Source organism: Solanum stenotomum, chromosome 12, assembly GCF_019186545.1.
Source record: "Solanum stenotomum isolate F172 chromosome 12, ASM1918654v1, whole genome shotgun sequence".
In the NCBI taxonomy this organism is placed as follows: domain Eukaryota; kingdom Viridiplantae; phylum Streptophyta; class Magnoliopsida; order Solanales; family Solanaceae; genus Solanum; species Solanum stenotomum.
The window spans coordinates 46322284-46345701 of NC_064293.1; the positions used below are offsets into that span (position 1 = coordinate 46322284).

Sequence of the window (23418 nt, forward strand, 5' to 3'; positions counted from 1 at the left end):
TACCCCTTTCTATGGAACAATTAGTCTTCTGATGGTGCAAACTTAGGTCACTATCCTGCTGGTTGTAGGTATTCCCTGATGTTCCTTTGTCATTAAGATTGTGGGCTATGATTCAGCTTTGTGATCAAGTAAGATGGGAAGGAAGAGAGAAATTTGACATCATAGTTCATCATATAGCTTGTGTATATTTGATATCCAATAACAAACTCAGCTTGGCTTCCATGTGGCATTTTATTGCAGCCTGATTAATTGTGCTCAATTGCTTAAAAGATTCTCCCTCTGTTCCAAAAATAGTTGTCATATTTCTCTTCTCTAGAGTTAGTTTGACTAATTTCAAAGCTAAATTAGATAAAATTAATTCAATATTTTAAAATTAAAATTTAGATATTCAAAAACTATACAAAAAGTACTATAAATTGCAATTTTTCTTATATCAAATATGATGAAAAGTTATATTTTAAAATGTTCGTAAAAGTTCATATGGTTTGACTCTTAAAAAGATAATTGTGGCAAGTATTTTGGAACGGAGGGAGTAGCTCATTTACCTGATGTTCATATTCGTCTTTCAACCTACTGAAGGATGTAGTTGACAAGGATAAGAGCAATGCATTGATCTATAATCCAATCATTCTGGCAAGACTAAATAGGATAGACTTTGATGCCGTGTTTGCTGAAAAACACAAGCTCAACCATCTCAGGGTACAGGTAATTTTCTTTTCTGGTGCTTTATATTCATTTCTGTGGTGGTTCTCATCTGTCCCAAGTCTGGTTCTAGTGACTTGCCTGATGGTATTCTCAACCTCAAACTGCTAATGCCTCTGTAATCACGATGCAGTCACTGAGTGTGGAGCCTAAGTGGGTTGGAGCTCCTTTTGCATCAATGCTTCGGAGGCACCAAATAGAAAATATTGACACAAATGACCGTGTACTCCGTGTTGGACTTGTTCTAGCTGCATCAAGTTCTAGTGTCAAACATGTCCAACACTTATCAATTGTGCTCCAGGTAATACTGTGCTGTACATATATACTGCATGAATCTCTCTTCTGGAACTATCATATTCTTGTACAAGTTCCAACTGTTTTGGCAGGGACATTTAAAGGCCTTTACCATAATGTTCCAAGATCTATAGGGAATTGACATGTGACTGGCTCACTGTCATATTTTTGGTATACTTGCATAGCCTGTTTGTTCCATCTTGATACCGCTGATTTTTCTTTGCAGCCCCTTGATTTCAACCTCGATGAAGAGACATTAATGAGAATTGTTCCTTTCTGGAGAACGTCCCTCAGAGATACAAATACTCCAAGTCAAAAGTATTATATTGATCATTTTGAGATCCATCCTGTTAAGGTGTCTACAGAACTTTGGTTTCACTATGCCCCCCTCCCCAAGGAAGTTGTTTCATCACCGAGGAGGAAAATTAAGTCACAGAATTAACTCGCATTTTCTTTCCTGGTAATGTTCCTGAAGGTTGTGGCAAGCTTTCTTCCGGGGGAATCTTATGCTAACCATAGCTCCACGCAAGAGACACTAAGATCTTTACTTCACAGTGTTATAAAGGTCTGATACATAGTACTTCCTCTGTCCCTTTTTCGTGACACCATTTGAGTGGAATGGAGTTTAATATGTTAAGATGGCTTGTATATCACATTAAGATAGTAGTTGAAAAGTTAGTTTCAGAGCAAATTTGAATTCTTGAAACTTGTGATAGTTGAAAACCAAAATGAAGCTAAGTTACTGTTCTTGTCATTATATCTATAATTGCTTCCAATAATTATGAATATATAGTGAATTTCTTGCGGAAGCCACTACTAGGATGATGTCAACTTGTCCCAGGATGGAAGTATATAATGTCAATTGATGAGGGAATATTAAAATTCTGTACAGTTGTTCATACTTACTATTTGAGCAAAGATCTGTTCTTGATTTTACCTGTGGTGTAACATTCTGTTTCCGATATCTGCATTTTTAGATACCTCCCGTCAAAAATATGACTGTAGAGCTCAATGGCATCCTTGTAACTCATGCATTGGTCACTTTGCGGGAGTTGTCAATTAAATGTGCCCAACATTATTCTTGGTAAGCCTGTGTTTACTTGTTTGGCTTATGTTCTCAATAATTATTGCTCAATAGTAGCTGAAAATTGCTATTCACTCTAGGTATGCAATGAGAGCAGTCTACATTGCAAAGGGAAGTCCCTTGCTGCCACCGGCTTTTGCTTCCATATTTGATGACTTAGCTTCATCATCTCTCGATGTTTTCTTTGATCCTTCTAATGGCCATCTTAATCTTCCTGGCCTCACAATTGGTATGCCCATGAACTCCGAAATCCTTGGCTTACTGCTTGGTGCATCCATGTTTAGACTTTAGATGAGTATTGCTCAGTTACGTGACCTGTGCTTCCATGGACAAGCATTTGTGTGGCTAATCTCCTTTGATGCAGTGATGCTTTTACGGGGTCTTTTGTTCCAGCCTCTACTGAATTTGCCTTTGCATCAGAATACCAGGAAACAAATACTTCATGTGAAATTTAAGAAAAACTTTGTGTGTTTAATGGGAGACTATTTGAATATTACAGTCTTCTTATTTTGGGTTAACATGCCTTGGCAAGGTGTGCTTCTTAGCAGATATGATCTTCTTGTGTTGGGTGCTGTTTCGGTACGCCATAAATCTTGTCAAAACTGAAACTCTTTTAGCAACATTATCATACTGAAGTGGCATATTAGGCATAGGCGAGTGAAAATAGCTTGTCTATCAAGGCAAAATTGTGAATTACTAACTCTGCCCATTTTCTTGAGCGCCTATGACGTGGAAGTTCTTCGAATTAATGTTTAATGAGATAATTTGTAACTTAATCCAATCCAACCTGATAACTAGAATAAATCTAAATCAAGGAGAGTTTTCAAACCATAAAACAGCTCGAACATTTGAATTCCAGTGCGAATAGATTATAGGATGTCAGGACTTCTATACAGTACTTTATACCCAACTCTCATGAGAGTAATGATATCAGCTGCTTTTCCGGTTCAATTCGCTTTATAATGAAGAATTAGCATGACAATCTTCGCTGCAGGTCTCTTGGTATTTACTGGCAAGTATGACTTTTCCCCATTTCTTTATGTATGTTTCCTTATCAAAGTCTCTGCTTACCTTTTGGATGAAGGTACTTTCAAACTCATTCGTAAGTGTATTGATGGTAAAGAGTTTTCTGGAACAAAAAGATACTTCGGTGATCTAGGGAAAACTGTAAGTTATATATTTTTATTAATTTTTTTGTTCATGGTTGATTTGCAATTGTCAATGACGCTGCAAAGGATGTTTCATATGCAGTTTAAGTCAGCAGGATCAAATATCCTGTTTGCTGCTGTCACTGAAATATCAGACTCGGTTCTGAAAGGAGCAGAAGCTAGTGGTTTAAATGGAATGGTAAGAACATCTTATCTAATAGCATTACAAATACTATAACTACTAAGTTCCAACTCGAAGTGTTCAACCTTGATCTAGTGCTAGTTAGGCACTATTTCAGATTGTAATTTGGCTCTGCCACCCAAATCAATTTGATGTGTTCTTTCCAGGTGAATGGTTTTCATCAAGGAATACTTAAATTGGCAATGGAACCTACGCTACTGGGGAGTGCTTTCATGGAAGGTGGCCCTGATCGAAAAATTGGGCTTGATCGAAGTCCTGGGGTTGATGAGGTACAATGCATTCACGGATGATTGCTTATCCATTTCAACTTCTTTCTGTTAGAGATAACAGATGCTGGTGGATGCAAACTTCTGTTGTTTGAGTGGGATAAATCAATGCTCCATTTTATGTGCCATCCGGAATATTCGGACTGTTTGGTCAAAAGCTCAGCTGAGATGGTAGTGTTGATTGACATAACTGGCATGGTTTTGGTGCAGCTCAGCGAGCTTTTAACTCATGTCTAACTTGCCACTCACCCTGGATCTTCATGACTCATCTATCATGTAAAAGGGGAAGAGGATGATTGTTATCATGGAAGGAATCAGTTTATACGACATTGAATAACCGCACTTTAAACTGCATAAACCTGTATAATGGTGAACCAAATAACTGTTGATGTAGTAAAAAATATCAGCTATAGACTACATGGCATTAACTTCAGGTGCAACAACTCATCATTTCTGTAGGCCTAAAAGTTGTAATATGGCCTACAGGAATCTAATTAGATCAACCATAATCTGTTTCTTATCAAATAAATGGCCTACAGGAATCTAAGTAAGATCAACCATAATCTGTTTCCTATCAAAGAAAATGGCCTACAGGGATCCAAATTCCTTTGGATGAAAGAATCTAGCTAGATGGCTCTGAAGAGCTTGGAAATTTTAAAGATAGTTGTTGACGAAGCATCTGATTTCTATCTGAGGGTCTGTTGTCAGGCTAACAATGAACATCTCCTGCTAATTCTGTTACATATCTGCTGTTATTGCTCTTGTTGTCAGTGTGACAGTTTAGTTGGTGCTCTCTCTTCTGTTGTTTTTGGGGGTTATACAAACATCTAGTGCTGAATATTTCAATGCACTGCAGTTACTATCATCTCATATCTAGTGTGTGTTTGTGAGGTTATAGTTATTCTAGCATATTAAAGCATCAAATTTTAGTGACCCTTTCGGTTGTAATGCAGCTATACATTGAAGGGTATCTCCAAGCCATGTTAGATACATTGTATAAGCAAGAATACCTGAGAGTCAGAGTCATTGACAATCAGGTAACTAAATTTTGTTCTCTCTGCGTGTGTGGTTTGCCCTTTTCAAAGATATGCCAAAATTAAAAACTTGTAGCACTGCTTTTTATTTACTTATAAATATTCCGCGGCTGAAAACTTCTAGCACTGTAGTTACATTCTTCATGAGACTGAATTTTTTTGTCAGAACTACAGTAAAATTAGTAATACACTAGGGTATCTAGCCTGCTTAGCTCTAATTTCCGTTCATAGCAAATTAAGTGCCACATGTAGTGATGCCAATCTCAAAATGCAACATAAATTGCAAAAGGCTTTTATGTTCTTTATATTGTGAAGGTTATCCTGAAGAACCTACCACCAAGCAGTTCTCTTATAGATGAGATTGTGGAACGTGTGAAGGGATTTCTTGTTAGCAAAACATTGTTGAAAGGAGATACTTCAACAGCTGCTCGTCCCTTGCGCCACATGAGGGGGGAACGTGTGAGTATTACTTTTTTTTCCCTTTCATTCTTCTATGACCAGATAATTGTGGACTGAATGATTTTTGTGATCAACATTTGAACTTTCCTGATATAGCATTGTTATCTCCGTGCTCCATTACTGATCAGTCGTTCCAATTTACGAGCACTCTTTGCACTAAGCATATTCTACTTGGTAAATTGAGGAATTTTGACCTCTCTGCCATATTCTCATCTTCAAGTTTTTTTTTTAACGTATGCCCCAAAGAAATATGACGTGTTCTTCAATTATGTTGGTTTGACACTGCTATTAATGTTTATTGCTTTAGGAATGGCGAGTAGTGCCAACAGTGCTGACCTTGTGTGAACACCTTTTTGTGAGTTTTGCAATTCGGATGCTACGGAAGCAAGCTAGTAAAGCAGTTGGGAAAATGAATTGGAAGCAGAAAGTGGAAGGTGATGATGAGAAAGCCATTGTACCTGCATCAGGACAAAAGCTCGACTTTGTATGGAAATGGGGAATTGGAAATTTTGTTCTATCAGGGATTCTAGCATATGTCGATGGACGATTATGTCGCTATATATCTAATCCTATAGCTAGAAGGATTGTTAGTGGCTTCCTATTAAGTTTCCTGGAGAGAAATGACAAATAACATTTTCTTTTCTTAAGCTTTTTCGAGGTAAAATAAATAGCAAGTGCATTTTATTCATATGAGAGGATAATAGATGGTCCTTACCCTTTCATTTTTATTAGTGTGTTCTATCTGTAATGGAATTAAATGTATATAACAAAGCAAAAATAAGTAAATGTTTTTTTGTCTTCCTCTATGTTACCTGTACAAGAATTTACTTCCTACAGAATGTTGTGAAATTGAATGAAGTCGATGTCTGTGTGCTTACTTTAATCAGTTAAATTTCTTTCCTGGTGAATTTATTCATAATATTAACAAGATCAAAGTTTTAAAAAAAACGATTATAAAATGAGCCCATAGATGTAAAATGATCAGAATAAAACTAGTGATGCAGCACACTGTTTCCTCCAATTTGCCTTCTCCTTTCCCTTTCAACCTTCTAATTTTCAACAAATTTGTCCCCTCTCTTCCACTTCAGGATAAGCATTACATTTGTTAATATTGTGCTGACACTTTATTTGCTACTCGATAAGTTAAATAAATGGTTAATAGTCCACTCTTCCTATGTTTTGTTTATCAATTGATCGAGACACACATTTATTGGGAGTTGCTATTACTTATATACTAGGTATTTATAACTAATTCAGTATATAAAAAAACCACTTGCTTTAATAAAACCAGAGGAACCCAAATATGCGATACTATATAAAAGAAGACAATATACCCACAGAAAGTTTTGGGTTATGAATGTTATTTATAGATTTAGTCACAGCTCACAATTCTTCCACTTTTATGTTGTGAGAATACAATCTATCCAAAGAAATATGGCTTTCCCGATATCCAAAGAGAAAATAGGCAGTGATCATCAAGATAGTGTTGAGACAGAGAGTGGAAACAGAGTAGTAATAAGTAGCCAACTCTATTTGAAGTCATCGTCCCATGAAAATCTTGACAAAAAAGTTGTGCTGAGGAGACTTCGTCACCACAAATGCTTGCAAAAGGTTCGTGGAAATTTAAAGACTCTATTGAACAGTTATTCGACAAAGGATTATTATGAGCACAAGTGGCTTGAACAGGGAGACGTTTTCTGCTCCCCCTAGTATTTATATTACCCTCCTTGTACCAAACATCCTTAGCTCTCTTGTCTCCTGGTTTCTGTGGGCGGAGTCTAAGTTTGAACCTTATGAGTTTTGGATTCTAGGACATGGAATCAAAGCTACTGAATTCTATCGAATCCACATGTTATATACATACTGCATCTGCCCCAAAATGTATGAATCATGTCTTGAAGACCGAGTCAAGGTCCGGATTTGAAGTTAGTGACTTCAATTTTAAGGTTTTTAGCACGGAACACATTGTACTTTCTCGAATGTTATGAATTCAAAATTTCATATTTATTGAAATTTCAATGTATATATTTTCGCTCTATGTCAAAAATATGAAAATCCGTTAACTGTGGCTTCCTATCGGTCTCTGCTTGGAGAAATCGTCAGTTCTTTATGCTTTATGAAAACATGATATTTCCATCAATTCACCCATACTTCAACAAAAAAAGGATCAATCCAATATATATAAATAACTAAGTTAGAGCGATGGTTTCACGTGGCCTGTTATAAATTGACAAGTCACTAATTTTGATTGCCAATTGCAATTTGTAGAGATTAAATAACTAATTTGATTTCATTAGTAACTGGTTATAGAAATTAAATTTGTTTGTAGAAATCAACATGGAGTTGTATATAGGAGATTACTCCTTTGATTTATTTTTTCCCCTTTGGTTAAATTAGCCTATTGTTCGCCGTGGTTTCTTTCCTAGATAATACATAAAAAAAAATTACAAATTTGGGTTATAACTTAAATAGAGATTCATTTTGCATAAAATCCGGAGTTGGCGTTTCCACTATTATTTGCATTGTCCTTTAATCCCACCCTCTTCCACTTCAGGATAACTATTGCACTTTATTTTGTTACTCCAGAACTTAAAATAAAATGCATTATTATAGTCCACTATTTCCTATGTTTGTTTTATCAATTGATGGATACATTTAGGATAAAGTAGGAGTTACCATTACTTATATACAAAGTATCCAAGTTTTGCTAGTATTATATGACTTATTCATCAGTATCTAGAAACCACTTGCTTAAAATAAAACCGGAGGATCCCCAAATATACAGAAGAAGACAAGAGAGTTGCCCACAGGAATATTTGCATCTAGTTTGCTATTTATAGATTAGTTGTTATCCAAATCATTAAAAAAAAAAACATGGCATTCATAATATCGAAAGAGCAAAAACCTTCTTTCTCTGAGTTCCAGAATGTGATTAATCAAGATAGTGAGAATGGAAGCTCATTAATAAGTAGTCAGCTCTATTTGAAATCATCGATTGATCACCAAAATGTTGTGTTAAGGAGACTTCGTCACCATAAGTGCAAATTTGCAAAGTCTATTGGATAGTACTTCTTCCACAAGGAATTATGAGTATGAGCACAAGTGGTTGGAACAGGGGGATGTTTTCTGCTCCCCCTACCATATGTAATTTGTTAAGAAACCTCAAATATGCTTAGCTCTCTCTCTCTCTTTGGGCTTCTGCCTTATCTAAATGTCCGATGATTTAAAGTTAATGAGTTCAATTTTAACATTGCATTTTTGATATTATCGGTTTTGAAATTTCTTATTTCTTGAAGTTTTATGTCGAAAATACTAAAATTAGTTGAACCCTGTAAATATGGCTTTATGGACCTCTGCTTAGAGATTTATGTGACAATATAATAATCGTATGATCTCAAACACCACGATTATAACAAAAAAAATACACATATCATGTAATTACAACATACTCCCAAGTTAGTGCGCAGAGGAAAATAACAATAAAGATCTACTAAATTAAAAGCATATCACAAGTGTCAAGTGAAACGAAAAAGTCACAGCAAGATTTCAACTTCCATAGAAATAGCGATTTACATTGAAGTGAATAATGAATAGGTCACCATTTTTTAGACTCTTTGATCATTTCGTCCTTCAAGCATCAATAGTTTCACTAATTAATTAATTTAGAAATATTCATGAACCGACACGAATATCTAACATTTATATTTTAGGTAAACTATGTTAGCTTTAAATTAAAAAAAATGCTTATATATTATACGTAGTACATCTTTAACCACTGCAAAATGGAACATGTATGTGCAGTACTTTTGTTGTGCAAACACCTACCACCATTGACATCTTTTAGTGAAGTTGGAGAATTTTCATTTGTCTATGGGACGTTTAACAACTTTTCTAAATTACAGAACCAAAGATTAATATAATAAATATATTTATGTCGGGAAGATGAATTATATGATTAGATTAAAACAAATTAATCAAAAGTAAGTAGGTACAAAACAAATCTGGAAGATGTTCTTTTTGGAAGTTCTTGATTTGCAACCCGTGTTAATAATTGTTTATTTGACGACATAATCGGGTCAATTGATTTTATGATCCATTACGAAGAAAACATTAAATAAAAAAAATTATATCCAACCTACCAATATCAGATCTGATATTTGAATTATAAGGGTTATAATTGAACCTTTTATTCCTATGAAATTAAAAAAATGGGTGGTGTCCCACATTATTTGGACAGATTACATTTAGCATATCAAGTATCAACCAATTCCTCCTTTAATTTCTCTACAAACATTCTGGTGCTCGCTTGCTTCTCCTCCGCCTTATTATAGTGTTTCGGTTAACTTACACCTAATTCCTGTCTCTTCTATAAAATTTAGGGAAAAGAACTCGATATATCCCTCATTATGAAAGTGGTTCATATATGTTTCTACTGTTATACAAATGACTCAAATATAGCATTTTCCTCTAACATAAGTGAAAAAAATTAATTTTAATATGGGTATATTTAATCCTCCTCACACATAATTTTTTTGGTTTCAACGACTAATTTAAATTTATTATTTTGATTGTCAAATTTATTTATGTTCCACTAATTTTCTTGTAAAATTATTTATAGATGACTCAATTGTTTTTCAAATACAAAAACTAAATAACAATTTAGTCTGAAAAAATAGTTTTAAATTATAATATAGCCACAGAAAAATTTAGTTTAAAATTTTTCTCTTTACACCAAGGAACGAAAGAAAAAAATAAAATAAGAATACGAAACTCAAATAATGATAATCAAAGACGTCAAAAAATAAGTTATGTATAAAAAAGATTAAAATATATCTTGAACTTTGCTATTATGATCATATATATCCCTACATGATTTTTAAAAAAATTAAAAGTCAAAAATATAAATTTAAAACTAATTTTTTCACTTTCGTTAATTAAGGATATATGTGAGCTCATTTTATAACGGTAGGGGTATATGTGAGTCGTTTGTATAACGGTAAGGATATACATGGGCTACTTTCATGACGAGGGCAACTCCAAATGGCAAAGTTGAAGGGACTATCAAGCCCTTTTTCCTAAAATTTATATTTTATCAGTCGAAAAATCCAAAATTTTCACAAGTGCAAGTACACTTTTTATTTTTATATATAATTGTGCAATTGTAAAAACATTTTTTGTTATTAATTAGCTTGTTACTTTGTAAAATTTTGGATTCGTCTTCAATTTGTCTCGTGCCATCATGGGGATAAAAATCCTTGTAGGTTCTAGTTTATTGTACATTTTTTTCTAGAGCATATTTGAGTGAAAATGTAAAAATAAAAGATTATAACAATACCAAAAAAAAAAATTGAAAAATAACCAAACGGCTATCCTCAATTTATACACGCCCTTGTTTTATATGTGGACTCTGGCGCATATTTGGGTTAGGTTCATTTCTACAATAAAAAGCTATACGTTTGAGTATAATATATTCTTGGTTATTTCTATTTGTTCACAAGGTTAGAAATATATTTTTATTTTTTTAGCATATTAGGAGAAACATATACATCTTAGCATTAATTATATATTTGCTAAAAATAATTTTAAAAAATTAATAATAAATATTAGTAATATAAATTGTGATAAACTATTCATATTAATTACTGTACTATATTTTTTTAAGAAACATGCTAAGTAGGTTTACTCTACTATATATATAAATATATCACTTTTTTCACGTTTTGAATGAATTATTTCTTTTAATTTTATGTATATGGTTAATAACCGAAACCGATAATTAACAACCAAATCAATAAATGTATATTATATTAGGTTTGATTTGATTTTAATAATTTTAAATTCAATTAAATTGGTTTAATTTTGATTTTAATCAATAATCGACTCAAACCGAGCCGTGATCCTAGTGCCAAGTCTTCAACAAAGTAAAAGTTAACTGATAAATCATTTTATAAGCTTCCAAACTGAGACTTAGTCATAGCACGACAAAGTAGACCAAGTCAACACCTTATCTAACGTTAGTTTAATTTGTTTCTGTCTTCAATAAACGACATTTGTTTTGTCCATTTCAAATTTTTTTCTAAATGACGATGTTCGTATACCTTTTTGCACTTGGATGAACATTATATCTATCGGCTAATTTGTAATCCTTAAAACAGTAGTAGATAACGGGTTATGTAATTCATAAATTAAATTAAAATATTCTTTTTTAGCTGAGTTTTGACCAATAATTTTTGACTTTTCGTTGTGCTTCTGGCAGCACCCAATTATTCTTGCATGGTAATCTCTGACTTTTCTACTTACTCTTCTTATGTAGTATTTGAAATATATGCTTATGGGATAGGTATAAGAATTTTTGGCAAAAAATTTTCATGCATTGACTTGAGATTGTGCATTGAATGGTTAAATCTAAGTTCACGCATAAATCCCAAAAATCATATTTCACAAATCTAAGCAGAAAATTAGGGAAAGAAGTACCTTGGTTTTGACCATCCACAGAGATTTACCACAATACCTTGGTAGAACAACAAATCGTAATATTTTATTATGATCAAGTCAAAAAACTTATGATTAAAATTTTATATCAATTAATTATATGATTTAGCAATAGAAATGTAATGTCTTTTATCATATATTTTATTGATTTGATATGAATATCTTACTACTTGTAAATATTTTTAGAATTGGAGGCCATTTATTTAGGTAATGCTGGAACAAAGCTTAGATCAACACTTTTGACTTTTAGGCATAAATTTAGAGACAAATGCCAATAAGTCCACTAGTACTTTCATATTATAAAAAGAACATGATTATTGACAATATTTTAAAGTTGTCCTGAGGTAACTCATAAGAATTTTTGCTTTACGAAGTACAAAAATAATACTAGTAATATTTTTTTAATGGACGAAGAAAATGATGAATTAGGAGGAAAAAAAAAAAAGACAGAAACTTGACGCATGAGTAGTAGTTGCTTCAATATGTCACATTGACATGATCAGTTGTGCTTGAATTTGTATTTATTTTTTTTTAAACGAGATGCATTTTTTTTAGCCAGAGAGCAAGATATGTATACACTCTACTTTCACTAGATCCTACTTTATGAAACTACAAAGGGTATATTATTGTTGTTGTTGAAGAAATAATAAAATTGTCTTCGTATGACCTATAGATCACGAGTTCGGATCCTAAAAACAGCCACAAATGCTTGCATTAGTTAGGCTATCTTCATCACACCTCTTGAGGTACGGTTCTTCTCCGAACCTGCTAACACGGAATTCTTGGTGAACTGCCCTTCTTTTTTTCTTTTTTTTACAGCAATGATGTTTAGTATTTTCGTTCCTGACTAATGTAAGACGATTGTTTCAATAAAATAAGCCTGCTACAGCGTTAGCATACAAATTGCAAATTTAATATTTTTGGAATCAATGCCTATCACTTCATTTTCTTTCAATGATCTTACATAATAATTCACGCAGAATAATTTAATTGAAAAGTAAAAAATTTGATTCCGCTATTGCAATTTGTAACCATAGCTAGAGCATGTTTGGTTTATAATATTATCTAGATTCGATTATTAAGAGACTAGAATAAATAGTTATTTGATTTAAGTAGTACAATTAACTAGTATTTTTTTGAATTTTGTTTGTAGAAATCAATTTAGAGCAATTTACTTGTCTTCATTAGTTCATTTTTTAAATATTCTTTTTGTAAAGTAGCCTATACATTTTCACTTCAAATGTCTCAAGATACTGAGTTGAATGTTTAAGTTATTTCACATAGTCAACTTTGGTAGGTCCCTTTTAACACTTTGTAAATGCATTACAATTTACATGTGAATTTAACGACCGCATTTGTTAACGCATCTAACAAAAATTATAAAGAACCTTTATATCTTACTCATTATTTTAAGATTTTAAAATGTCTCAAAAAGCTACTAGGTAGTATAACTAATAATTATAGATTAGTTTTCAAAGTGCCTTGTCTCAATTTAAAAAATCAAACTTTGGCTAAAAATCTGGTAAAGTGTTACGTGGGTATTAAATAAATCTACGTCTTAATATATCTCCATCCTAAATTAGTAGTTGTGTTTAGCTTTTTGAGTGTCAATTTATGTTAACTTAATCAACAATTTAAACCATATTATTTCCCATCCAATTGGGATAAAAAATTTGCATTTTGTAATACTTATCTATATTTTGAAAATTCAAATTAACTTAATTTATTATAAATATTTATAAACTGCCTCTAAAAGACGAAACGTAAAAATCAATAAGTCCCACAGCTTAACCATATTTATCAAAGTCAAGACCTACAAGCACGATGGCAAATAGGCAATTGGCTCGCCGCCTAGCTGCCTTTGCGCGTTCAATTTGTACTTTCTCAAATGATTCTCTTTTTTGTTTTCCTTTTTCTCCTTTTTAAGATCCAATTTTATAATTTGCATCAATTTCATTTGCCTTTGCCTCAAACCGACACCTTAATGACTTAAATTAAAATTAGGACATATGCTTCTAGCGGAATAAGTTAGCGGCCAAATATTCATAATTTAAGTTTACAATGCCACGAGTTTGAATTTTATTAACCTTTATGATCAGAGTCATCAAACGTCATGCTTTCAAAAGGACAATTCATTAGCTTATTATCATTATTTAAATCTAGTTCATTAATATTAACGCTAATTTATTACCGTCTAAATACACTTGATGCTATGTAAAAAAGAAAAGTAAAAACATACGACAAATGTCATTGGGGTTCAAATTATTAACTATGCTCCAATCCAAATTAACAGTATGATATTTAAGGAGGGAGATAAGAAATAATTTAAATAAATACTCTTATGATCATATTATTAAATATTAAGTACCTTTATTTTAAAAAAAATGGAAAATGTAATGGACAGTAGATGTGGAAAGTGAGAAAGGCACCAATTTGCAGAGGGCGCATTATAATTCATTTTAAAATGTATAAATACGAAAGTTGTCAATGGATATGCGCTGCGTGTGCGTAAAAGAAGCTTCTTCCCCGCTGTATTTTAAAGTCTTCCTTCCTTGTTTGTATCTCCGATTACTATTTGATAGCTTCATTGTTAGGAAATCCAGTTTTTGGAGTTAAGATATTTCAAATTTTGGACTCTTAAATTGCTACTATTTGCTTCCAATCAAAGAAAGGAAAAGTTGCAGACGAAGGAAGAGAGAGAAGTAAAAGCTAAGGTAGACATTAATACATGAAACCAGTCCACGGTACTCTTTACTCTCTACTTTCCCTTCTATGGAATTAAGAAAATAGCATTTATTAACAAGCAATGAACTCCCCACCAACATCAACTGCACCCCCTTAATTTCCTCAATAAATGGTCTTCAACAAGTCAAACTCTTCTACTTTTTTTTCCCTTTTTCATGGGTAAATTAGCTATCACTTATTTTAATTTTCTCTTTGCAGAAGCAGATGATTGTTCTCTTTGATTCAATTTCGAGCCATGGGTTTTCATCAGATCGTTATTATTAGATTCGTTTTCTCAATTTTATTGGGTTGGTTATCATCGTCAGTTGAGGCTACTAATTCAACTAAGTGCAATCAGTACTGTGGAGCTGCTGGTTCTAATGGTCCGCGTGTTTCTTATCCATTTGGGTTCTCAGAGGGTTGTGGGATTCGTTTAGATTGTACTGAAAGTAGTGGAGAAATCAGAATTGGGGAATATATAATACAGAATGTGACTTCAGAGACTCTGACGGTGAACTTCCCGATGAATTGCAGCCGTCCGATTGAGGATCTACAGAAATTTGATCGAACCAACTTTGGTATGACTTGGAGAAATGGACTGCTTCTACACAATTGTAAAGTCCCGAGGAGTGAGTGTACCATACCATCGGAAATTTTAAGCACGCGTTTGAATATACAGTCATGTGATTCGAAGAAAGAGAATGTCAGTTGTTATTCAGAGGCGAGGGCGGATTATTTAGATTACCAGAAACTGAAGAATACAGGGTGTGGAACTGTGGTTTCGTCCATCTTGATTGGTATGGATAATGATACAATGAAGAGTTCTGCCATGTTCCTGGAGTTTCAGACGATGGAATTAGCGTGGGGATTGGAAGGGGAATGTGCATGTCATGACGATGCAAATTGTACCAACGTTTCTCTTCCGGGGAACCGAAAAGGTTTCCGATGCCGGTGTAAAGATGGATTCGTCGGTGATGGCTTCCGCGACGGTGATGGGTGCCGTAAAGGTTAGTTCATTTTTTTTTTTCAAGTGTTAAAATAGTTAATCTGCAACATTATTCACCTCCATGTTGTTGAATTGTGTGGATCATCTTAATTTAAATGTTAGAGATAATTTATTATATATATATATTAAAAAAAAGAGATGGGAAGTTCAAAATGGAGATGTTAAATTTGATGTTCAAAATTCAATAAAATCTTAGTTTTATTCTACATCACATATATTTCGTTTCAATGATATTAATTTCAATTGAACTCAAGAGTTCCATCTACACGTATTGGTAGATATTTTAAATTTTAGTACTTGGAGATATATCATTAATGGAAATGCCGTTGAACTCAAAATGTCTACTTAATTTGGTATATGGCTATTCAATAGAGACAACGTTTATATTATATTAGGGGTAAAATTCAAAGTTAATTGCTAGATGGCCTAATTATTGTTTGACTATGGGCAAAAAGTGACGTGAGAGATGATAAGATGACCAGTAGTTTTTATATTTGGTTTGACCAGTAGCAACACGCCACGAAGAAGGGCTGTTGTTAATTTCAATGGAGATTTACATGAATTGACTATGATTAAACTAATGATATTTTAGTGTGATTAAGTTATTTAGGAAATCCAAATATTCCACAAGTTGTGTTAAAACTTAAAAGAGCACTGCATATGCGGCTGGTGTAGTCAATAAAGCCTTCTCTTGATTTTGATATGGTCGAATTTGGGTTCTAAGCTGTCGACTGTTGAATGTCTCCTATATGACCTCCTCATGCGACTTGGGTTGTGTTGATATTCTTTTGTTACTCGAATTTATAGTCTTTAGCGAGTTTTTATTAAAAGATAAAAAATCCTACTTACAAACAATCATGAGGGTTCAGCTTTATCTTATCATTCCTAATAAAGTAATGAAATTCTAGTAATAAGTATGAAGAAAATAGATATTTTATGATCATTACCAATGAGAATGTTTATATGATGCAAAAATATAAAAGCTAAAAATAATTGAGTTTTCAAACTCAAACTTCCTTTAACAAATGTATATTTAACTTTTTCACATTCCATCAAAAAAAATTGGAAAAAATAAATTTCTTTAAAAATGACATTCTAGTCTACTGTGTTCTCCTCACCCTTTCATATTCACCCATAGTTTCCATTCCCATTACCCTACATATTAGTTTAGATTATAAGTCCAACAATAGTTGTTCACTGTTGATTTGATACATCCCTTAAGAAATAATAAATAATAGAGGTAATATTACTATATTAACCTTTGACTTTATTAAATTTATTATTTTGAAAAATGTGTTACATGATAAATAATATTTAATTGCAAGGGTAAAATTGATTCAGAAGGTAAATTATCTCTTAATTTTCTAAATTGAATAAGTATTGTTAGACAACTATTTTTAGAGTAGTAAAGAACTATTGGTGGAAGAATGGAGTACATAAATACTTCGATGGAAGTTTGATTTTTCCAAAATGTATCTTAATTTTTGGCCTAATTCTTCTTCTGATGATCAATTTAACCTCTGATAAAAAGATATAATATGAAAAATAATTTGCTTGGTACTAAACATACCCTTGATCACTTTTTTTTTGGTCATGTGGGACATTGGGACTTGGGCTCACTAACTTTTTCCTCACTAGGTTCCTAACTTCAGCCTGCCACCATTTCCGCGTATTAGGCTTTTAGGTATTACTCACAGTACCTTCCACTTTCCTTTCTTCTTCCTAGCTCCTGCACATGGACCCAAGACAAATAATATTATTCTTGTGAAGATATTTGATTCCATAAGAAGCATTTTAAGAAGTTTGTGATTTTAAATGCACATTTTTGTGGATATAAAATAATGTTGTTAGCATTAATATGGGGATTCTAATATCAGTTCTTTTTTTCAAGATGTGTCATTCTTTCTTCCATAGACAAGAAAGGAAGAGTGTTGACTTTGTAACATTGTTATAAAGTAGTTGTCGGTACAATGATATTTCCTATCACCAGTCACCAATGTGCCATGTCTGGTCTTTCTTAATAAGATGAAGAAGGATCTGAGTCTTTATGAGACTGCCTATTCGCGGTGGTAATGTAACTTATCAAAATGACAAGTTTGAGCACGATAGCCGGAATTTTGTTGAATTGAGCTCTCAAATGAATTTGCTTGTCTTGAAGAGTTGAACACTTCAATTACTTATCTTACCCAATTGCATATTACATGACACGTTCAAAGATCTTACTTTTAAAAAAATAAAAATAAAGAAGCATTTACTTGTTTGTTCTCTGACTCGAAGATGGTGAATGCGATTGATGATGAGGTTTGAATTACTCTATTCCGTAGATTATCAATTGGACAATCGCCAGGTCAACAGATTTCAATGATTTTCTTGCCTTTTAAGTTTATTTTGAAGGGGACAGCACATGGTCACTGGATGTCCACATGTTTGAACGGGTGAAAGTCAGAGGATGAACAAGACCTGGATTGTTGAATAATTTCATATTTTATTATTGAGTAAGCGTTATGATAAAAGGATCTGGAATCAATGCCCCGTCTTAAACTAAACGTGTAATGAGACGGCCTATTATTATGCCAGTTTAATTTTAAACAACTTAGTACTTCACCTGAATCAATGGCATAATTTGAAGGGATGAAAGTTGAAACTGATTCATCTTCATTTTTACCAGTACATTCCATGTCCAGGAAACTATCTGTTAAGACAACATCTTGACTTTGGAGATTTAAAACTTAACTGACTAGCACGTTTTCAGTGAATTGGTTTCATTTGTTGATCATGTGATTGCTTCATGACTCTGGGCGGGCAAACATTTTCATTCTGACGATGTTTTAAGATACTTTATCTATATATTCAATCAACTCTGGGAGGGCATACATTTTCATTCTAACGATGTTCTAAGATACTTTGCCATATGCTCCTTCCTTCCACCTCTTTCTCTACGATTATCTTCAGTATGTCGTCTTTATACTAACTTCTTTATATTTGTCTCTCAAATCAGTTTCAAGATGCAATCCTTCCAGATACCTCTCTGGCCGATGTGGTGGAACTACCAGAATTGGTGTCCTCGTTGGAGGTATATTTCTTTCTTTTTTTTGGTTAACTTGTTCAGAAAATGTTGGTAAAGAGTAACCATTACTTCTCAACTCGTTTAATGCACTAGTGTTCAATTCTGCATCTCCTGCTCCTCTGTTTCAATTTGGCAACAACTCAATTACCAAATGCGCACTCTTTAGTTTTCCATAAACGAGCTTGCAAGCCATCACAGATTGGTTTTGTGTTCTTCATATGTACGAGATTTTGCAAAAGAGTTGCTGACTGATCAGTCATCAGTAAACTTCCGAGCCTGCTTACCTTTACAGACGTTTGATTTAATATAACTAGTGAGTTTGATCTCTTCCTGGTTTAATGAAATTTCGACCACCTACAGGGATTATTGCTGGAGCTGGTTTAATGGCTGCTTTAGCTGTTCTTTGCTACTGCATTCGAAGACGTTCTACATCTCTCAAGAAAAGAATGAGCGCAAGACGCCTTCTCTCTGAAGCTGCAGGCAGCAACAGTGTTCATGTATTTCAATACAAAGAAATTGAGAGGGCAACAAATAGTTTCTCTGAGAAACAGAGGCTGGGAATAGGGGCTTATGGCACAGTTTATGCTGGAAAGCTCCACAGTGATGAATGGGTTGCAATTAAGAAACTAAGACACCGAGATCCGGATGGTGTTGAACAAGTAATGAATGAGGTTAAGCTTTTGTCTTCTGTAAGTCATCCAAACTTAGTCCGCCTCTTAGGTTGTTGTATAGAAAATGGTGAACAGATTCTTGTTTATGAATTTATGCCCAACGGAACTGTAGCTCAGCATCTACAGAGAGAAAGGGGTTCAGGACTTCCATGGACAATACGTCTCACTATCGCAACAGAAACTGCTCATGCAATTGCTCACCTTCACTCAGCAATGAATCCACCAATATACCACAGGGATATCAAATCAAGTAACATACTATTGGATTACAACTTCAACTCAAAGGTTGCAGACTTTGGTCTTTCCAGATTTGGCATGACAGATGATTCCCACATTTCTACAGCACCACAAGGTACTCCAGGTTATGTGGATCCTCAGTACCATCAGAATTACCATCTTTCCGATAAGAGTGATGTGTACAGCTTCGGGGTGGTTCTTGTAGAAATCATCACAGCAATGAAAGTGGTTGATTTCTCTAGATCACACAGTGAGATTAATTTGGCTGCACTGGCAATAGACAGAATAGGTAAGGGTCGTGTGGATGAGATTATCGATCCATTTCTCGAGCCACACAGAGATGCATGGACTCTATCATCAGTTCATAGAGTTGCAGAGCTTGCTTTCAGATGCCTTGCATTTCACAAGGATATGAGGCCTTCAATGACAGAAGTGGCAGATGAGCTAGAACAGGTCAGGCTCAGCAGTTGGGCATCATTGGAGGACAATGTATGCATGACATCATCAGTGAATTCCTCTTGCTCATCTCCCCGTAGTATGAGTGAGACATCTTTTCGTAGTACAACAACTAAGAAAGGAGTAGGGAGTAGGAGGTTGATTGTTCCGCAGAAGATAGCGAGTTCACTGGCAATCATGGAGGAAATAAAAGACAGTTCCCCTGTTTCTGTGCAGGATCCTTGGTTTAGTGAAGAGAGTCCCCCTTCAACTAACCGATTATTAGGTAATTCTGGTCGATGATGACTTGAAATAAAAGAAGTTTGCTCTAGGTAGAAAATTGAGGGGGATCACCTGTAATCTATTACCACCTTTTCTTGCCTTCTAATCTAGTGATAATATCAAAGAGTATTAGAGCACTTCTCTTTGTATCGAAATTTTATTGCTTCATACGCAGAATTATACATCATGAAGAATGTGAAATAGTATTTGCAATGCCATGAATTTGAATCGTCCTTGCGCATTTGTGTTCGTTATTTTTCTGTTATTTACAACAAGTGTAATCCTACATCATACATCATCTTCAAGAATTTGAGTTAAATAATTTATAAAGACATATTATATAACAGGATTAATTGTTACACTAATAGAAATGCCCATGCTTTGAATTTAGCAAATTTAATTTGCAAATAACAACAATGAAAAGCAAGAATCTTTTCAAGATTTTTGAGGTTCAGGTCCTAAAATACCATTAACAACAGCTCCGGCAACCAAAACTCCAACAAATTCAGCTCCGGCCACCGCTCCAGCTTGCGCCAACCCACCGAAACTCACTGTACTCTCGATCTTCTCCTCCGCTGCTTCAATCCCCTTCTCAGCCGTCACTAATCCTTTCTCCGCCGCTTCAATTCCCTTCTCTGCCGCTGCGATTCCCTTGTCTGCCGCCTCAAATCCCTCCTTCACTAATTCTTCTGCCTCCTCTTCTACTTTCGTAAGCTTCTTTCTCAGTCCGAAGAGGCCAATGTCCGCAGCCTTGGACGGCATATCCAGCGCTTTCAGTACCGTTGTCGCCGTCACCAGAGAGATCAACTGCCTCCGCCCCGGGAGAGCCGCCGCCGCCTGTTTGGTAGGAGGATTTGTGTTTGCATTTAGCACACAACGAGATGGGAAAGTCCTTACTGTAAGTGAAGTAGTGGTGGAAGCCATAGATTTGCTCTCTGTGCAATCAAAATGAGGTTTGCAGTTTGCACAACTCCCTTGACACCACAATCACAAACAAGTGTGTGGACTGATATTTTTTGAACGGACAAGAGAAAATACAAATAAATTACTCCTAAAACTCGAGCCAGAAAATTAAAAATAAATAAATACTAGTAGTATATGTTATTGGCTTCTTTTATAACTTCTAATTATTATTTTTCATTTGTACTTCTTTTAAATATATTTTTTATAGTAATTTAGAAGGTGTGCATTATTTGGATTAAATTGAAAAATTAAATCAAATTTTAATTTTGATTGGTTTCTTGATTTGGTTTTGGATTAATAATTTACTTTGTTTGATTTTTTTGGTTTGTTTCGGATTTAGAAAATTAAAAACAGAAAAAACTGAATTAGAGAGTGTGTTATTGTCTTTCATTATGATTTAGTTTATATTTTATATTTGGACATATATAATTGATATACTCTTAAATATTATGTTTTTCGTTTTACTTATATATTCAAATTGCAAATATAACTTTGATTATGTTTCTAATTATTGTATAACTGAATAACCAAATTGAAAAAACAAACCCAAAAAAAAAAACCAAATCGAACCAAATTTATTTTGGTTCAAATAGGGTTACACTTCTTCGAAATCAAAAATTGAAAAATCTAAATTGAATAGTACAAAATCAAATCGAATGCATACCCCTAAGTGATTATATGCAGAACACAAATTTCCGCATCTCCAAATATATAACACAATATAACATAGTAGTAACTAGTTATGACCTATTTTATGTTGCATCATTTGATTTGGCACTATGTTTAAGAAAAAAAATTAAACTTATGGTCTAAAACAATTCTTATATGTTTGCGTCATTGAAAATTGTTTTATTAAGAATAAAATAGATCTTTTAAAATTAAATTGTTTCTAATTATAGTAAGATCACATTTTTTGAGACAGACTAAAAAGGAAAGGATGTCACATAAATGTGACGAAAAGAGCATAATATATGGACTATCTTAAATTTTATTAGTCTTTTTCGACTTATTTGATTGAAATTATTATTTTGTGGTAACCGTTTAATTTACAAATTTTTTTTAGGTAAAAACAAGTGAATTATGATCGGTAAGTTTTTTTTTTCATTTTTAGCTAAATCTATAAAGTTCGATTAAGTGATAGAATATAAACTATACTAAAAATAAGAATAAGAATGAGAAGATTGTGACTCGCTTTCTCATTACGGTGATGTTATTTCACTCGATCATCTTGTTCATAAATATCTAGAACACATCTTCTCTCACTTGGATACCTATTCTGATTCGTGTGATTCCATATTATATTTCCTAACATTCCTCCTGATATGTTGCTTGGTTTTGAATTTTGCGCTATGAAAAAAATTATAATAACAATTTTTTTAACAATACTTTCAATTCCTGATCACAAAGCAATCATAGTTCATATAATGAAATTTTCCAGGACATAAGACAAAAACTAAACTTGTTCGTACGCTTATCTGGATTACTTAACTGCCCTCGAAACACAACTTATATAAGTTAAATATTGATGGGGTGTTTGATATAATCTGTGGTAAGGGAGGCCTAGGTGGGGTTATTCGTGATCATGCAGGCAACTGGGTTCTAGGCATCACAAATTCCATTTATGTTACTGGCAGTTTAGTGGTTGAATAATTGACCCTTTTACAATGGCCTTAAACTTGCCTTACTACACAATTCACAATTTACAACCTTTAATCATTGAGCTTGATGTTACTCAAGTGATTGACCTTTTACACTCTTCCATTTTATCATATGCTCACATTATACAAGATTGCCCGTGGATGCTCCATCAACTCACTAACTCAAGCATAGTGCACTTGTACAAGAAAGTTAGTAGCGTTGCTGCGAACAAGCTTGCTAAATTAACTTTAATTGTCAATCACCTCATTTTCTTCAAACGACACTTGCACCTGACTAACAAATTGAAGCTACTAAAAAACTCGTACTAGCTGCAACTTCTCCTCTAAGACGTCCAAATAGTTTTTATGTCTTTTTAACTAGCATAGATTTACCAATATAAGTAGCTACTTTTTTGTGTAACTTAGACCCTGTGGGTTTGCGTTGGCCATCGACCATTATTCCTTATACTCCTTTAAATTTTTAATGAAGTGCTTTATCTTTACTTAAAAAAAAGAAAGAACATAAAATCCATTTTCCTCCATTGTTGGGCTTTCCTGAAGGGGCAAAAGTTCATATACATTCAAAAGTTAATCTTAGATTGCAAACTTGATATGGAAAAATTTATAATTTGAAAAAAATATGAATATACATGGTATTGTGATGTATATCAGTATTCAGTACCACACTTAAATGGTGTAATTGCAACTTGCCAAC

General features: G+C 33.5%; 3 protein-coding genes across 5 annotated transcripts in view; 2 read left to right on the forward strand and 1 right to left on the reverse strand.

Annotated features, from left to right (window-relative positions):
* The window catches only part of LOC125847727 (uncharacterized), a 46605-nt gene extending 40613 nt beyond the window's left edge, over positions 1-5992 (forward strand). The window contains exons 25-36 of one of the 2 annotated variants that reach the window (XM_049527400.1): positions 580-705; positions 836-1003; positions 1223-1351; positions 1472-1561; positions 1974-2080; positions 2161-2309; positions 3165-3247; positions 3332-3427; positions 3577-3699; positions 4650-4733; positions 5046-5189; positions 5497-5992. In XM_049527400.1, coding sequence (XP_049383357.1) covers positions 580-705; positions 836-1003; positions 1223-1351; positions 1472-1561; positions 1974-2080; positions 2161-2309; positions 3165-3247; positions 3332-3427; positions 3577-3699; positions 4650-4733; positions 5046-5189; positions 5497-5820 — 1623 coding nt within the window. In that variant the 3' untranslated portion in view covers positions 5821-5992. Of the gene's footprint in view, positions 1-529; positions 706-835; positions 1004-1222; positions 1352-1471; positions 1562-1973; positions 2081-2160; positions 2310-3164; positions 3248-3331; positions 3428-3576; positions 3700-4649; positions 4734-5045; positions 5190-5496 lie in introns of those variants that run through there. The other variant, XM_049527401.1, reaches the window with a different exon arrangement.
* Positions 5993-14076: 8084 nt separating this feature from the next.
* On the forward strand, positions 14077-20316 carry LOC125847735 (wall-associated receptor kinase-like 14). Of its 2 annotated transcripts, none has more exons than XM_049527413.1 (4): positions 14077-14425; positions 14625-15412; positions 18410-18484; positions 18839-20316. In XM_049527413.1, the coding sequence occupies exons 2-4, from the start codon at positions 14662-14664 to the stop codon at positions 20122-20124; spliced, it is 2112 nt and encodes a 703-aa protein (XP_049383370.1). In that variant the 5' UTR covers positions 14077-14425; positions 14625-14661; the 3' UTR covers positions 20125-20316. The 2 variants fall into 2 exon arrangements, with proteins under 2 accessions (XP_049383370.1, XP_049383371.1); XM_049527414.1 differs by having other exon boundaries at positions 14103-14395.
* Positions 20317-20416: 100 nt separating this feature from the next.
* On the reverse strand, positions 20417-21124 carry LOC125847757 (uncharacterized). Its single transcript, XM_049527440.1, has one exon. It carries the CDS (start codon positions 21025-21027, stop codon positions 20539-20541), a length of 489 nt encoding a protein of 162 aa, XP_049383397.1. The 5' UTR covers positions 21028-21124; the 3' UTR covers positions 20417-20538.
* Between the last annotated feature and the right edge of the window lie 2294 nt (positions 21125-23418).